The sequence below is a fragment of the Vombatus ursinus genome, unplaced genomic scaffold (genome assembly GCF_900497805.2).
Source record: "Vombatus ursinus unplaced genomic scaffold, bare-nosed wombat genome assembly UNPS02014768.1, whole genome shotgun sequence".
In the NCBI taxonomy this organism is placed as follows: domain Eukaryota; kingdom Metazoa; phylum Chordata; class Mammalia; order Diprotodontia; family Vombatidae; genus Vombatus; species Vombatus ursinus.
In genome coordinates, this window is record NW_020954546.1 from 32,702,686 (window position 1) to 32,719,688 (window position 17,003).

General features: G+C 41.6%; 2 protein-coding genes across 3 annotated transcripts in view; both read left to right on the forward strand.

The window, feature by feature from the left end:
• Window positions 1-7,269, forward strand: part of LOC114043329 (protein unc-45 homolog B) — a 28,730-nt gene extending 21,461 nt beyond the window's left edge. Inside the window, exons 17-20 of the mRNA XM_027862407.1 lie at window positions 1,536-1,651; window positions 2,022-2,139; window positions 5,469-5,624; window positions 6,695-7,269. Of these exons, the coding sequence (XP_027718208.1) occupies window positions 1,536-1,651; window positions 2,022-2,139; window positions 5,469-5,624; window positions 6,695-6,955 (651 nt within the window). The 3' untranslated portion in view covers window positions 6,956-7,269. The remainder of the gene's footprint in view (window positions 1-1,535; window positions 1,652-2,021; window positions 2,140-5,468; window positions 5,625-6,694) is intronic.
• Window positions 7,270-9,577: 2,308 nt separating this feature from the next.
• LOC114043328 (schlafen family member 11-like) overlaps window positions 9,578-17,003 on the forward strand; it is a 25,275-nt gene continuing 17,849 nt past the window's right edge. The window contains exons 1-2 of one of the 2 annotated variants that reach the window (XM_027862404.1): window positions 9,578-9,655; window positions 10,390-10,550. The gene's annotated coding sequence lies outside the window, so the exon portion shown is untranslated. The remainder of the gene's footprint in view (window positions 9,656-10,389; window positions 10,551-17,003) is intronic. The other variant, XM_027862405.1, reaches the window with a different exon arrangement.

Genomic DNA, 17,003 nt, shown 5'->3' on the forward strand with positions numbered 1-17,003 from the left:
AAAAATAATGATTTTTTTTTCACATTGCCACCATTTCCCAATTACTCACTGTACTCCCAACAGGACCATCCCCTACCACAAAGAGGCCAAGCAAAATAAACGAAGATGGCCATGGTGCCTTGTTATGCACCTGTATATGCACCTGACAAAAGTCAGGAGGTATGCTTCACTATCAGCCCTCTGAAGTCACAACTTGTCACATAATTGATCAGAGCTCTAGGTTCTTTCAATGTTGTTTTCTATTACATTAATTTAGTCACCATGCAAATTATTCTCCTGGTTTTGCTTATTTTGTTCTATATCAGTTCATACAAATCTTCCTAGGTTTCTATGAATTCTTTACCTCTGGCAACAACCCCAACTTACAATCTCACTTCTGGGTTTGGTACCCAGGATGATTGCTACCTCAAATTCCAGGGTTATCTTGTGGGTGGCCACTCCTATTACTATAGCTGACAGACCCCCACCAGTATTTTTCCCCATTAAAAATCAGCCAGTAGACACAATGAACTCTTAGCAAAGACATGTACTCAGATGGCATAGCAAGGAGAGTAGTTATAAAATATTCTTCCTATAAATTTGGGTCATACTACCCCACAAATACACACAGCATCAATAAGAAAAATGGGCTTAGACTTGGAATATAATACTAGTGAGGCACATGTGTAGAAATACACTTATAGCAAAGGCAACTCACAACTCTTAGCATTGAAGGACCTGGAAGTCCTCCCTCTTTTTGTAGGGTCCTCTCCCAGCTTCCCATGGATACAGAGTCTTTCCTTGGTGGGTTGCTCAGCTGGGTTCCCAGGGTCTGGTCTTCACATTCCAACTCTTCTCTCTCTAGGGGGTCTTTCTTCTTGAAAGTGCTTCATCCCTTGAATTGACTGTCTCTTTGTAATTATGTCCATCTGGAATATATGTCTCTGCTCTCTGATGGATGTATGTCTTCTGTGGCCCAGTAACTTCCCTTCAAAGCTGATTTGGATAAGTAGTGAGAGGAGAAAGAAATCCCCTCCTCCCTCCCTGTAGGGATTTCCTCCGCAGGCAACACCCAGCTGGCAATCTCCCCTACTCTCAACTGCTGAAATTTGTTTAAGGTTTAGCTATTTAAAGTCCTAGGGATGTAGCTAATTTGTTTAGCCAATTTAAATATTCCCTACTTGACTAAATCAGAGAGGTGTTTGTACTTCATAAAGGGATCACAGGATGTTACACTTTATAAACACATGAAAACTTCATCATATGTGACTACAGTCTATGACTGTCACCTGAGCTGGTGTGTGTGTGTGAACACTCCCTTACTTTACATTCATATTTTTCTCATTTCTTAGGATTTGCTAACATTCCATTACACTCACATACCATAGTTTTGGGCCATTTTTTATCTAGCTACTTTCCTTCCATTTGTTTGCAACTTCAAAAACTAGCTGCTGTAAACTTTTTTTTGTATATATCGACCTTTACTCCATGAATGCTTCTTAATTCTTTATAGCCACCCTATGCCATCTCCTTCTGCTTTTCTCCATTTCCTGCAGGTGTATGAGGTAGTACGTCCATTGGTACGACTCCTGGACACACAGCGGGATGGACTCCAGAACTATGAAGCTCTCCTGGGTCTGACTAATCTGTCAGGCAGGAGTGAAAAACTCCGGTGAGTAGAGTAGAAGGGAGGAGGGGAAGCAAAGTTTGCAGTCAGGAAGGGTCAATTCCTTCTTACCCTTCTTCGTCAGGAGCTATTGCTTCAAATCTATACCCAGACTCTACTAAAGGTACCACTCTCCCACTGAGGATAGGTTTAAAAACAACAGACAGAAACTGTAGCAGCAGGAAGGATTTAGATTAGAGTTAAGAAAGACTATCCTGACTGTGGATCCTGGGATGCCAAAGGAGATTGGCGGGGGCGGGGGGCCCTTTCCCTAAGGTTTGTACAGAAAGCTAGTAGGGTGGTTGGGAGAAGTTAAGGTAGAGACCTCCTGGGAGATAGGGGATGGACTTAATAAGTGTCTCTCTTGACCAATCAGGCAGAAGATAATTAAGGAGAAGGCTCTGCCAGACATTGAGAATTACATGTTTGAAAACCATGACCAGCTTCGGCAGGCAGCCACTGAGTGCATGTGCAACATGGTGGTCAACAAAGAGGTATGGGGGCTCTGGGTGCAAGGTTGGGACTGAGGCCAACATTTTAAGGGACAAGGCAGAGATAGGTAAGTTTTCTTCAAGAAGATGGAAATAATCATCCCCATTGAAATATCACCTCTTTTTATCCCTGCCCAAGGGAATTCCCAGTCGAATACACGGTATACTCATAGAAGCTCTTGGGAGTTGGGACAGAATCATGTGATGACATATAGATGGACATGGAAATAAATATTTTCTCTATGAAAGGGCTTAAGTTAGGGTTCTAGAAGGCTGTGCCAGAAGAATGTAAATGCTGGCAGGTGAAAGGTTTTGAGATGATTGATCATGTTAGAGTATCAGCCTAGCTCATCAAAGAGGCTCATTGCTGGAAGAAGTTGGCTATGGAGTTTTCGGGCTATGTGCTTTCCCTCTGTAGATTATTTCCAATTTATCCTGTATATAGCTTGTCTGTACATAGTTGTCCCATTCATTAGACTGGAATCCTCAAGGGCAGGGTCTGTCTTTTGCCTTTTTTTGTATCCTCAGTGCCTAGCATATAGTAGGTGCTTAATAAATATTTATGGACTAACTGACTAATAAATGGTTGTTGACTGCTGACCATTGACTGACTGATGGTCATGATGGTCATCCATTAAAGTATGGAGGCATTGTAATAGTATGGTTCGGGGCAATACCCATATCAATGAAATATTTTTTTTCAAGAAACAAGGGACCAGAATCTGAATTAACTCACACTGGAATAAGAGATTTAAAGCTGGAGGGACCTATCAATCAACCAGTCAATGAACATTTATTAAGTACTTACTATGTGCCAAAAACTGTGCTAAGCACTGGGGATACAAAAAGAGTCAAAATGATAATAATAACTAACAATTAGTTAGCACTTACTATGTGACAGGCACTGTATTAAGAGCTTTACAATTATTATTTCGTTTGATCCTCACAACATCCCTGGGAGGTAGGTGCTATCCCCATTTTTCAGATGAGGAAACTGAAGCAAACAGGGGGCATGACTTGCCCAGACACTAGTAAGTATCTGAGGACAGCTTTGCCCTCAAGGAGCTTATAATCAAATGGAGTGATTATGAGAGGTATCACAAAGAGGGAAGAGCATTAGATTTAGAGTCAAAGGACCTGCGTTCAAATCTTGGCTCTGCCACTCACTACTTAGGTGACCTAGGATGAGTCATAACCTCTTTATACTTTCATTTCTTCAACTGTGATAACAATCATTAGCATTATTCAGGGGCTTAAGTGATTTACAAACACAATCTCATTTTATCCTTATAACAACCTGAGGACGTAGATGGCATAATTTTTCCTATTTTACAGAAGTGACCCATAGCCATGCAGTGAGTGTCTAAAGTAAGATTCAAACTCAGGTCTCCCTGAGTACAAGACTACTTTTCTGTCCACTGTGTCTCCTACCCGTTTCTAACTATAAAATAGAGAATGAAATTGGGTGAGGCAGATTAAAGGCTTTCAAAGGCCCTTAATATCTATGATCTTTCTTTACACTTTTGTTTTATAGATGAGGAAACAGACCTTGAGAGGGCAAGACATTTGCCCATGGTCAGACAGCTAGTAATAGCAAACCATTGTGTGATTCAGAGGTTTAATCCCAGGCTGGATTCCCCCTTACCACCTAGTCAACTTCTGCTCCCTTCTCCCAAGTCCCATCACCCTCTGGGATTGATTGCAAAATCAATTCCATATTCTCCGAGGCCTATCATCCATAGGAAGACAAGTGTGCTGGGATGAAAATAATTTCAAAGGCAAACAGAAATTGGGATTTTGCACTATTGGGGATTCTGTGTTTCTGCTCCCCTGCATTATTATGGATAACCAAGAGGAGGTATTTATTATTGGGGTTACATGTTTAAACTAGGAGAGCTTGTGCTCTATTTTCCAAATAATCAGGAAAGGCCTTCTGAAAGAGGTGGCATTTAGGGGAGCTGCTTGAATAAAGAGAGCCTAAGACAAGGGGAAGGCACTCAGGTCACAGCCTTCCCTCCTCTGGTTGTTGTTTCTTTAGTATTTTACAGGTTGTTGTTTTTTACATTAGTGTTACTTTCCAATGCTCACCCCTCCTAAGAGAACCTTAATTTGTTGTTGAGTTTTTTTTCTGATTGAATTTATTAAATGCCTTACACTTAAATGTCCCAAATCATTTACCAAAATATAACACTATCGTTTAATAAACAACATAGGAATGGGGACAACCTTAATTTGTGACAAATAAGTACAGTTAAGCAAAACAATACAATATTGACCACTTCTGACCATGCTAATGTATGCCTCATTCTGCAGCTATAGTCCACCACCTCTTTTCTGAGAAGAGGAAGATATGCTTCATTTTTAGTCCTCTGGAGTCAAGATTGGCTATTGCATCTGTCTGAGTTCTCCTGTCTCTTATTGGTGTTTTCCTTCTCATTACTGTAGCATTTATGCATATTGTTCTGTCTCTCTCGTCTGTTTTCTCGGCATCATTTCAAACAAGCCTTCCTAGGTTTCTCTGAATTCCTCATATTTACCATGCCTTATAGCATAATCCTATTTCATCACATTCATGTACGACAATTTATTCAGCCATTTCCCAATTAATGGGCACCCATTTTGTTTCCAGTTTTTGGCTACCACAAAATGTCCAGATATGACAGAACTAGGAAAAGACTAGGGGAAAGAGAAGGAAAGGGAAGACAATGAGCATTTATTAAGCACCTACTATGTGCTAAGCACTTTTTCCAATATTATCTCAATTGATCCTCACCACAACTCTGTGAAGTGAGTGCTATTATTATCCCCATTTTATAGTTGAGGAAACCAAGGCAAACAGAGATTAAAGTGACTTACTCAGAGGCAGAGAGCTAGTAAGTTATCTAAAACCATATTTGAACTCGGGTCTTCTTGGCACTACACACAATGACTTCAATAATGTAAATAAAAAAGATCTAAAAACAACACTGGATGCTGGGTAATGATGATGGCCAAGCTTGGCCTCCCCTAGAGAGGTGAGAAATTGGACTTCCTTCCCTTCTTCGTAGAGGTAGGGGAATGTGTAAAGAAAGTCGCACCTACTGTCAGACTCTGTTGATGAGTTGATCATTTTTTCCCTTTTTTATTCTTTGTTACCAAGGGAGGGATATATTGAAATCAAGAGCTACGATAAATATTTTGGAGTATGTGGACCTTTACCTCTCTCTTGGACTGCCTTGGGATCTGTTGCCCAACAGTCGTATCACTGGCCACTAAATGATTCCATCACATGGTTCCAGTGGGTAGTTTTGTGTGGGCACTTCACCTGTGCCTCTCTCCCCCATCTTTGGCAGGTACAGGAACGGTTCCTGGCTGATGGGAATGACCGACTGAAGCTGGTGGTGCTGCTGTGTGGGGAGGACGATGACAAGGTCCAGAACGCAGCAGCCGGAGCCTTGGCCATGCTGACTGCCGCCCATAAGAAGCTCTGCCACAAGATGACCCAAGTGGTAATTACGAAGGCCTGCCATGGGCAGCAAGTGGGAGAAGGATGACCAGACTGCAGGGCCCTCCCTGGTGCCTAAAATCATAGATTTGTAGCCAGAAGGGACCTACCCCTCATCTCTCATTCTTACAGATAAGGAAACTGAGGCCCAAATTGGTTAAGAAACTCTCCTGAGGTCACACAGGTAGTAAGTGTAGAGCAGAATTTGAACCCAGGTTTTTTGACTCCAAACCCAGCACAATTTCTGCTGTACTACATGGACTCTCTTCTTCTTATACCGCTGTCATAGACGAGGCTGGAGGAGGAATGCAGACTGCTGGTTCTATTCTCAGCCTTGGCCCTGACTTTTGGGAGGCCCTTGAGGCTCACAGAGGGGTGTTATTTGTATTGTTGCACCATCTGGGCACCACTGGAGTTGGCAATAGAAGAGACCAATTGTGCCCCTTGATGAAGATGAGGTAGTAGCTGCTGCAGGGGCTTGGGAGGGTGGAACCTGCACAAACCCCTCCCCCACACTCACCCCTACATATTCACACATACACACTAGAGTGGGAGTCTAGAGCTGACACCTTCACGGGCTTCTGGATTGACAGAAGCAAGGAGACCACGTAGGGAAAGCAGGGGATATGGCCTGCACCTTCGGAGGCGGAGAGATCCTTCTCCTACCCTCCTGGCTCACAGTGCAAGATCTGATGAGCGCCCTTACCTCTCTGGGACTCAACTTCCTTATCGGTGAAATGGGGAGAGCATAGAAAGGACAGGGCTTTGCCCAGAGAGGTCTGTCACTGGGGTTAGTCTGGCCCAACCTCTATTTAGCAGAATGACTTTCTTCCTTGACCCAAGAACTTCATTTGGCATTGTTCATATCAGGTGCTGACTGTCATAGAACTTTTCTTATTCTTATACTCTTATTCTCTGAGAGTTTAGAACTTATTCAGACTTGACCAGATCCTGTGGGTCCTCCATTATTTCTCCCAGTGTAAATAAACAGTGTGCCTTATCTGGGTAATCCTACCTGCTCTGACCTCTAACCTTGCCCCATTCCCTCTGGGGGGTGGGGTACTCTCCTTCCAGACACCCCAGTGGCTGGAGATCCTGCAGCGACTCTGCCTTCATGACCGTCTGTCAGTCCAGCACCGCGGCATTGTCATTGCCTACAATCTGCTGGCAGCTGATCAGGAGCTGGCCAAGAAGCTGGTGGAGAGTGAGCTGCTGGAGATTCTGACCTTCGTGGGCAAGCAGGAACCTGATGAGAAGAGGAAACAGGTGGTGGAGGCTGCCAGGGACTGCCTCATCAAGTGTATGGATTATGGCTTCATCAAACCCTTCTCTTAGACCAGGGGCCAGAAGGAGGGACAGCCGCTGGGGCCCGTGTCCTGGGCATGGGACTGGATCAGGGGCTCCTGGATCAGCTGGGAGTGGAGAGTGGATTTCCACCCCCATCACCCCCTACAGAGGACCAATGAGAAAATGGCATCCTATTTTGATCTTTGTGCCCTGAGCTGTGCCCTGCTGCCGTTTACCATGTGCCCCAAGAGGCCCTGGCTGACCCAGTGCTACGCCCCCATCCCCACCTCCTATGACTGCTAAAGGGGTCAGAGAGGAGTAATTGGAGAAAAGCTATAAGTTCTTCTCCACCAACTCCAGAGATCAGGAAATTGGTTGAGTTTTTTTTTTATTTGCAGATGGAGTGTGTAAGGTTGGAGCTGGCATAGAACACTCTAAATTAGATTAAATAAAGATGAATGCTTTTGATGGGAACTAAATGAAATCTGTCCTTCTTCTACTCTCCATCCAGAGCAGCTCACTGCTCTTGTCCTAGGCTCTCACCCAACTGCAACAAAATAAGAGACCGAGGTATCATATCTCTAGATGTGGAAAGGACCATAGCAGACATGCAGGGTACCCACCTCAATTTATAGTTGAAGAAACTGATGCCCAGAGAGGTTAAGTCACCCGGCCAACCTCACCTAAGGAGTAAATGGCAGTGAGGATTCCAACTCAGATACTTCAGCTCAGAGCCAAGACTTGGCTCTTTGTAGACTCCCGGTTTGGTGTTTGTTTGGTATTTTTTCCAGTAGGATAAGACATGATTTGACACCCAGCTTAGTATCTTCTCCCAACTAACGTGATGGCTGAAAGATGTCTTAATATAAAAATAAAATATAGCAACAAAACTTCTCTGAGGGAAAAAAAGGGAAGATGGTATAAACCTCCAAAAACAAAACTCACCAAATTTCGGTTGACTACACTCTAAATATATACCCATTCCCTACTCTGAACCAGGGTAATAATCATGATGGCAGCTCACATATATTAATCAATAGTGAGTTACAAAGCACTTACTACACTTTCATTCATTTGATCTTTACAGAGAGATTCATTCAAGTGGTTAGTGTGATTATAATTATGCCCATTTTACAGATGAGGAAATGAAGTCTCAGAGTGACTTGCCCAAGGTCACATGGGGTGGTTAAGTGGCAGAGCTGGGACTTGAACCCAGATCCCTCTATATCTGGACCCAGGGTTCATCGCACTATACTGTAAGACATTGCCTCAGTGAATAGTGACTCGTGAGGTTTAGCAAAACAAAACAAAACAAACCAACCCAAACCAGAATAAAGTAATAGCACTAAGAGGTCAGATCATTAGATCACAGACTGTGAGAGTTGTTGTTTGGTCACATCCAACTCTTCAAGACCTCATTGGGGTTTTTCCTGGCAGAGATACCAGAGTGGTTTGTCATTTCCTTCTTGGCTCTTTTCACACACAAAGAAGCTGAGGCAAATGGGGTTAAGTGACCTGCCCAGGGTCACACAGCCAGTAAGCGTCTGAGGCCAGATCTGAACTCAGGAAGATGAATCTTCCTGACTCTAGATCCTCACAGGTTATTTAGTCTGACATACATAAAAGGAATCCTGACTGTAACATACCCTATAATAATGTGCCTCAGCTTCAGAAAGTCTTGAGTCCTGAAGATTATTAAGTCCTGTCAGAAAAGACTATTCAAAATTCTTTATTCTATTTCTCCTGTTTTTCTCTCACAAAAAAATTCGAATAAGTGACAAAAAAAATTCAAATAAGAGGAAGTTTGAAGAAAGATACTTCTCCCTTGTGACTTTAGCTAACACAATTACACACATGAATGTATTTTCATTCCTAGGTGGCTTCCTTTTGTCCCTCTTGCTTCCTTCCTCCATTGGTTTGTATATTCAGGAAATGAAAACTTGTTATAATATTAATCTGATCCAAATATAATTAGGAAAGTAAATTTGCTAGCAATAAATCAATAGATTCCTGAATCACCAACACTTGACTTGAGAACATCCCATACATGCATCAAATTAGGAATGACTCTCCTCTCCTCTCCCACCCTTCTCCATGACAATCAGTCCTGTGCTAATTCACCATCTGGTGGTCAGTCTTGGAAACTATTTGACCCAAGATCTCTGCCTTACCACTTCCCCATTCCCCTTTTAGGGGAATAACAGTTATCCAGAGTTTTGAGATCTACAAAACACTTTTCTCAATTCCTGTAAGGTAAGTAGATGTGGTGGTGGTTGTTTTTTATTTAATATACACATATATATGTACATGTACATATATGTATATGTGTGTATATTGTTATTTGATTTGGGCCACTTGGGTCAGTCATTTTCATGATCTCAGTACCTGAAGTTAGGACAGCTTCCTCAGTACCCTAGGATACCTCTTCATTGGGATTATGCCAAGCTAAGTACGGATTTCATTAATTTCCTAGAATAGTTCTCTTTCTTCCACCTCACTAGGAAATATATTATGTAACCTTTCACTTTCTGTGGGGAAGCAAGTTGGATGAAAAGCAGCGAAATGCTTAGTTTCATTTCTCCTGAAACACTCTTCAGTTTCATTTCCTTCCAAAACTTCTCTTCATCTCAGCTTGGTTTTTCATCTACAATATACAAAATTAGTAAATTCATTGAAATCCCAAAATTCTGGGAGAGTTCTCTTCTTTTCAGCATTTCAAACCAGAAGAGACTTTAAATCCATTCTAAGGTAAGAATGAGCCCAATTGTAGAGAATTTCCCTAGAGTTTTATGAACAGGAGAGATTTCAGAGAGAAAGTATTAGAAAGTGAATGAATGAAGCATGTTACTACCTTCCCAAGAAGATCCTCTGGTATCATTTATCAGCTGTTGGAGAAGGTTCAGGTATTGGAGAGAGACGGTGTTGAGACTCTGTCCTGTGTCTGAAAACAACCGTTTAACAGGAAACAGAGCAAATTAACTCTTTGAATTCTTGTCTGGTTTCTTTATCTGCCTGCTGTTAGTATAAATCTTTCCTTTTCTACCTTGTGAATTCTGATCTCCCACTGGAGTTTAGTAATCTCTATGGAAATGGAAAATGACTCCAGTATCTTTGCCAAGAAAACCCCAAATGGGTCATGGAGAGTAAGGCATGACTGAAAGGAGTTTCGCCAGTTTCTCTTTTGCTCCCTTGGTAAACCTTGGGGTGAGAAATCTATAGAGGCACTCCTGTAGGGGAGGAATTAGTGATCTCAGTATCAGGCAGAGTGGATTTGGAGAGAAGTTAGGTGATCTTGAGATGTATTCCATCCAGGCACTGGTAGAGGCTTGAGAATGGACCCTGCTCCTCTGGAAAGCCCACCTTCCTAATTGTTCAGAACCTTTTCATCCTTCATATTTCAGCCAGTCTCCATCAGGCTCTCTCTAGGCCCAGGTCTCCTTTAAGAAGCTGAGTCTGACATCATGGGCTGTCTTCTCTATTAGCAGAGGCGCAGGCTCCGTGAACTTGGCAGTGGGCCCAGCCATTTTGGCGGACAATTGAGATGGAAAGAACCTTTGTTCCAGCGACAGAATTGTGGGTTCTATTCTGAGGCTGATGTGGTGAAGAGCACGGGAAGGTGAAGGCCATTCCTACAATCTCCCAGGTAGGTACATTTTAGTCTAGGACCCTTGAGGTTTCAGAAGCTAATCTGAGGACTGCTTCTGTGGGACCTAGAGCTGGAAGGAGATTTAGAGGTCTTTGAATGCAGGGATTCTTAACCTTTTTTTATGTAGTTGTCATGGATCCCTTGGGCAGCAGTCTGGGGAAATCTATGGACCCCTTCTCAGAATAATCTTCTTAAAAGCATAACATAAAATACATAGGATTACAAAGGATAATTACAAAGTAGGTTGAAATATAGTATCTATTATATATATATGTATATATATGTAGTATATATACATAGTATATAAACATAGTATCTATTTATCCATAATAAAAAGTTCACAGACTCCAGGTTAAGAAGTCCTGTTCCCTGGGAGGAATCTGTCTCCCTTATTTTACAGAAGAGGAAACTGGAGCCTGGAGAGAGGGAGAGATTTGCTAATGGGCTCACAGATCCATTGGAATACAGACCTTTTAAGTCCAAATCTCCCCTTCCCCCCCCCCCATTACTTTCCACCGTACAATATTGCCGTTGCTTCCGAAAAAGGTGTCTTAATCTAGAGACAACCTTTACCAGCTGTAGAGAACTAAATTTTCAGTGTGAGCATTTATTTTCACTTTGGAAATAGGCAAAGACTACAATTCAGGACTTGATTTATTATTTTGCAGTTTGTCTAGACTTTTAAAAAAGCGATGAAGAAAAGTTAATAATGCTGATTAATTTTAAAAGTGTGTCTGTGTGTGCTGACACTTATATAGCTCTTTAAGGTTTGCAATGTACTTTACATATATTATCTCAGTTGATTCTCACAACAACCCTGAGGGGTAGCTGCTATCATTCTCTCCATTTTGCAGAGGAGGAGACTGAGTCAAGTTAAACAACTTTTCCAAGGTCAGATAGCTAGTAAGTATCTAAGATTTCAGTTACACTTTATCTCAACTGACAGGATTTCCGTCCTGGTAATAAAACAAAAAAGTAGTTCAAGGCTTCATTAGGAGAAAAACATTGGCCAAATCCAAAATGCTGCTTGAAAGGTAAGAAGATTGGAATTTTACTTTATCTGAGTGTTGGGTAGTTGTCAGGATGACTACATTCCATGGGGCACCATGGACTAACCAGGGCTTTGAATGTAATATTTATGGTTGTCTAATTGTCTCAGTAATGTCCAACTCTCCATGACCTTTGGGGTTTTCTTGGCAAAGATACTGGAGTGTTTTGCCATTTCCTTCTCCAGCTCATTTTACAGATGAGGAAACTGAGGCCAACAGGGTGAAGTGATTTGATGAGGGTCACACAGCCAGTATGTGTCTGGATTTGAATTCAGGTCTTCCAAACTCCAGGCCTGAACTCCATCCACTGGGCCACCTCACCTCCTGAATAGAATGTTTATAGGCCGCTAAAAAAGCAGAAATGTCTATACAAACAATAATTGCTTACATTTATATTGAGTTTTACAGTTTTCAAGGCATTTTCACATGACTTCATTTTATTGGCTCCCCAAAATGTTCCCATGAGGAAGGCAAGATTGATATTATTATCCCCATTTTGCAGACAAAGAAACAGGCTAGGAGGAGTAACTTGTCAAAAATCACCAGTAAGTGACGAAACCTGGCACCTGAACCTTCCTGTCCAGTGTTCTTTCTAACTCAGCAGGTAGCTTTCCCCAGTTAAGGGTGTGCCTCTAATGCTCTTTACCAGAGAGATTTCTCTGCTAAAAGATTTAATGCTAGGTTATTTTTTAAAACTATTACTGGAAGCTCAACTATTCAGATAAAATTATCTTCAAAACTTTGATGACAGAACCTATATATTTTCAACCCAGAATATTCCACAAATTGAATTTTTAATATTTTGAAATTTGGGATATACAGGTAGATAAAACTGTAGACTTTTATTTTATTTCAGATAGAACTGAAGGGACCTATGAGATCATCTACTCCAACTTCTTTATCTTACAAAAAGATAACTGAGGTTCAGAGAAGTGTCATATGACTTGCCGAAGATTGAACAACCAATGACAAAGCCAGGACTATAAACCTAGAAGGTTGAATGTGAATTTTCACAACTTATCAGTTCAAAGTCACTCTAGGAGACACTCATCATTTGCATTATATTGACACAAATTTAACAGTCTGCTTTATTATTCAGACACAGAAGCCACACTAAAAGTAACTGTAGCAGCTCTTGGTTTTTTGTTTTCTTGTTTTGTTTTGTTTTGTTTTTTTACTTCCCTTAGGTGACTTGCTTTCTGGAAGGAAGAGTTTTGTGCTTGTGTGGGACGACGGCCACACTAGAATTAAAAGTTGGGATGCTGAGTCAGAGATCAGAAAAGGTTTTATTCTTTCTCATGAGAAAGGGCACAGCCCTCGTTGCTCGAGGGACAGCCAGGGAGTGCACCTGCTGGCTGTGAGAAGCAAGGTTTTATAGCCCTACCGCGATACCCCCTCCCCATTTCTGAACCCTTCTTCCCATTGGCTGGGTTTCAGGGTGCACAATCTACTTTCTAAGACCCTTATTTGGAAATATTTGCCTAGAGACAAAGAATCAGAAGGACTTTTGATAACCATTTGGAAGTCCGGCCTAGAGATAGATAAGCAGGAAGCCCCTGGTGGTTAAGCTAGCAGTCTTTCGTAATTTTTACCTTGCTAAAGGAATTAGAGCACAGATTAATGTTTGCAGATTCATTTTACTGCTTTGGGGATACAAAGGGGATTTATGAGTTTTAGTACTGAGGAAACTTCATCTATCTCACACATGCTTAAAAAAAATGCATACATCACTTTGTCCAAACCTAGAAATAAGAGTTTGTAATAGACAGAAAGGTTAGGAGGAAGAGGGCATGCATCCACATTGGTCACGGATAATTCAAATCCTTTGAAAAAGATTTCTAAACTTTGTCCATTTCGATTCAATTCAACAGTCATTTATTAGCAATTTTCTATTTTCTATTTACACTTTGCTAGGCACAAGAGATTCAAAGACAAAAATGAAAATAGTCCCTACCCCTAAGGAACTTTTATTTTTGTTATCAGTCTGTGTGGAAAGTTAGGTAGATGATCTGAACTTTCTTTTTGCACTCAAATTACTGGTATTTTGAAGAGAGGTTGCTATTTTGGGGATAGAAGGCACAGCTCAAGGTGAAATTGTAGCAAGGATGCAGACAATAGCCTGTTTTCACACTTTATGTCAGTGGGCTCCTACCTCCAATGTTTAAAAGCAGGCATTAAATATGGAAAAGAGTAAGTTGGTATGACATTCAGGTTACTCTAGCAATGCTAATAATGCTTAGCCATTTGGTAATTCTCAGAGACTTGACAGTTACTAAAAAAAAAAAAAAGACGGGTTGGTTTTTATTACTCTCTGTCTAAAATCTGAAGCTAAAGGGTGGAACGGATGGTGGAGTGAGGGAAATAGGAAACATGATTTTTTGTTATTGATTTTGTGCCAATTCAGTTCTACTAATGAAATGAATACAGAGAAATACAGAATACACTCTGAAGCAAAAGTGTCCTGAATGGATTGCTTGTTCTCAGGAAGAATGAAGCTTTTTACAATAGAAAGAAAACAAGAATGTCAGTCTCATAAGTCTTTGGAATTGTCACAGTTAATTGTCAGAATAAGAACTAGACTTACAGATGACTCAATTTTTTAGCTCTCTCTCAATCAATGGGCACCTACTTGGGGAAACTAGATATCTTTTTTATTATTTTTTTTTAATTAGAAGGATTGCCTAAGTGAGAATAAGGAACTTGATCAAGCATGACAGATCTATTGAAAACAAAAAAATGGAGCAGGCTAAAAAAAAAAAAAAAACACGAGGAGTGCCTTGTGAAGGATTCAAATTCAGTAAATTCAAATTTCAGTAAAAAAGGGGGGGGTTTGTTTTGTTTTTGTTTTGTTGTTTAAAGCAAGAAGCCAACTAGACAACGTGCAACCATGTAAAACATTTCTGTATTAGTCATTTTGTGCACGAAGACTTGAATAAGAAAGAGAGAAAAATAGTATGTTTCAGTCTGTATTCAGACAACATCAGTTCTTTTTCAACTATTTACTTTAGCCTTTATAAGGGAAATAGTCCAAGCAGCTGAAGCAGCTGAACTATTGCAATAGACTCCTAATTGAACTCCTGGCTTCCAGTCTTTCCCCTTTCTCTCTCTCTCTCTCTCTCTCTCTTTTTTTGGTGAGGCAATTGGGGTTAAGTGATTTGCCCAGAGTCACGTAGCTATTGAGTGTTATGTCTGAGGCTGGATTTGAACTCAGGTCCTCCTGACTCCAGGGCTCTATCCACTGCTCCACCTAGCTTCACCTCCCCTTTCTAACCCATTCTCCACACAGATGCCAAAAGGACCTTTCCAAAGAACAATACTGACCATGTCACTCCCCTGATACCACTGGGATAAAATACAAACTCTTCAATATATGAAGCCCAGAGCAATGTGACTTCAGCTTACCTTTCCAACCTAAATTCACATGACTTGTGCTTTAGGAATTTTACGTTCCAGCCAAACTGGCCTAATTCCTGTTTTTGGAACTTGGGCTGTTTATCTCTTCCCCATAATTCATAGCGCATTGGCTTATGTATTTCAAATTATCTTTTGGGGCTGTTTGATCAGGATTGGGACAAATTATGAGTATACAACATTTTCTAGACCTGGTTGACAAGCCACATGTAAGTAACTGACCAAGACCATGTGGCTTGTACTCAAGACTTTTAAAGGAACTAAAAGGAGAAAAGATGGTTCTGTTGACCGAAGCAATATTAGATAAGACAATAGCTATTGTAAAGCTTTGAGTTAGAGTTCAGACAGATGACTACTGTAAATTTACCCTGGGAACTAAAGAACATGGAGTCTTCATTTGAGATTGAGAAACTCTCTAGCAAAGTATAGTATACAATCATTGCACAAGGAAATAATCATAACCATTTGGGGAAAGGCAACGTAATTTCCACAATGGCAAACCGCATCTCACTTATCTAGGACAGTTCAAAATAAGTTTCTGGATTGACAGCAGAGATCTGAAGTTGTTTTCTCAATCTTGTTTACTATTTGCCATTCTCCTGAGCTCCAGTCTCCTGGAATTTCATTCCATCACGCCAGCCAGGTCTTCTGTCTGGCTTCCTAAATGCAGAGAAAGGGAAGTAACACCATTTCTTCAGTTTCTCCTACTTGTCTCTTCACCTGAACTCCCTAAGAACCCTGAGACGACTCTAATTTGAGACCACACCCCTAGGGATGTTGTTTACCTACCTTAACTCATTCCTCAAAGAGGAACAAACCCCACCCCCCTCCATCTCAGTTATTCTGAATTCCCAGCTGCCACCATTGAAACCCTGTTCTCCATTCTAATTCCTTATTGCCATTCCCCTAACCACCACCCCCAACCCTGACAACCACATACACAGACATCACGTCCCACACAAAGTTGACGTTTCCCTTCCTCCATGCCTCTGGACTTCCTGTTCCACAGGTAGCAAACTTGCTTTCATCTTAAATCTTTTCCTTTTCCACTCTGACTCACCCTGATAATTGGCTCCTTCCTGAATGCCCAGCCTCCAGCATTGGTTGCATTTTTATTCATTCCCCTCGCTCACTGGTTGAGGCAGAGGATTTGTAATACTTCCTCCTCGTTGCCACTTTCAGGTTCTGCCCCTATCATCACCACTCATTATCCTCTCTTCCTTTGAGGTTCACTCAGTCCATATCTGCGCCACAATCCATATTCCGCTGGCTGTTGTCTACTGACATCCAAGACACTCTCCTTTCCTCAATGAATCCCATGCCTGGCTCACAGTGTTTCTCTCATCTCCAATTCCTGCTCTCATATTAGGGGACTTCAACATACATATTGATAACTCCCTCAAGCACTTTAACCTCAGCTTACTCATTTCACATGATCTACCCTGTGGAGTTTAAAATTGTCCAACCTACGACAAAAGAAACTGAGGCAGAGCTCTGAGCCAATGGCACTTCATTGAAGGGTCCATGGTCCCCTCTAGTGAAGTGGACCTCAGGTCTTCCTCATGATCTAAGATGCCCATGGTCCCCAGGACCTTGTTTTTATAGGGTTTGATGCCCAAATATGCAAAAGAAGCATGGTAAAATACAGAATCTCATTGACTGAAAGACCTCACTCTGGAGGGCCAAAAATTATGTATCAGTCAAAAAATGGTATGTGAGGGACTGTCTGATGTTGGCTACTGCCAAGTAGAAGTTGTGGCAAGTTGGGGTAGGAACTGAGTATTAGGAAGTAACCGGAGCTCACGCTCCTGAGGCAGGGGCTGTGCTAGGTGGAGTGGTGGTGAACTGGGATGGGCTGGATACGGAGAAGTAACCGGAGCTCACCCTCCTGAGGCAGTGGGCAGTGCTATGTGAGCTGTTATAAGCTGGGGAAGGAACAGAATACAAGGAAGTAGCCGGAGCATGTGCTCCTGAGGCAGGGGGCTGTGCC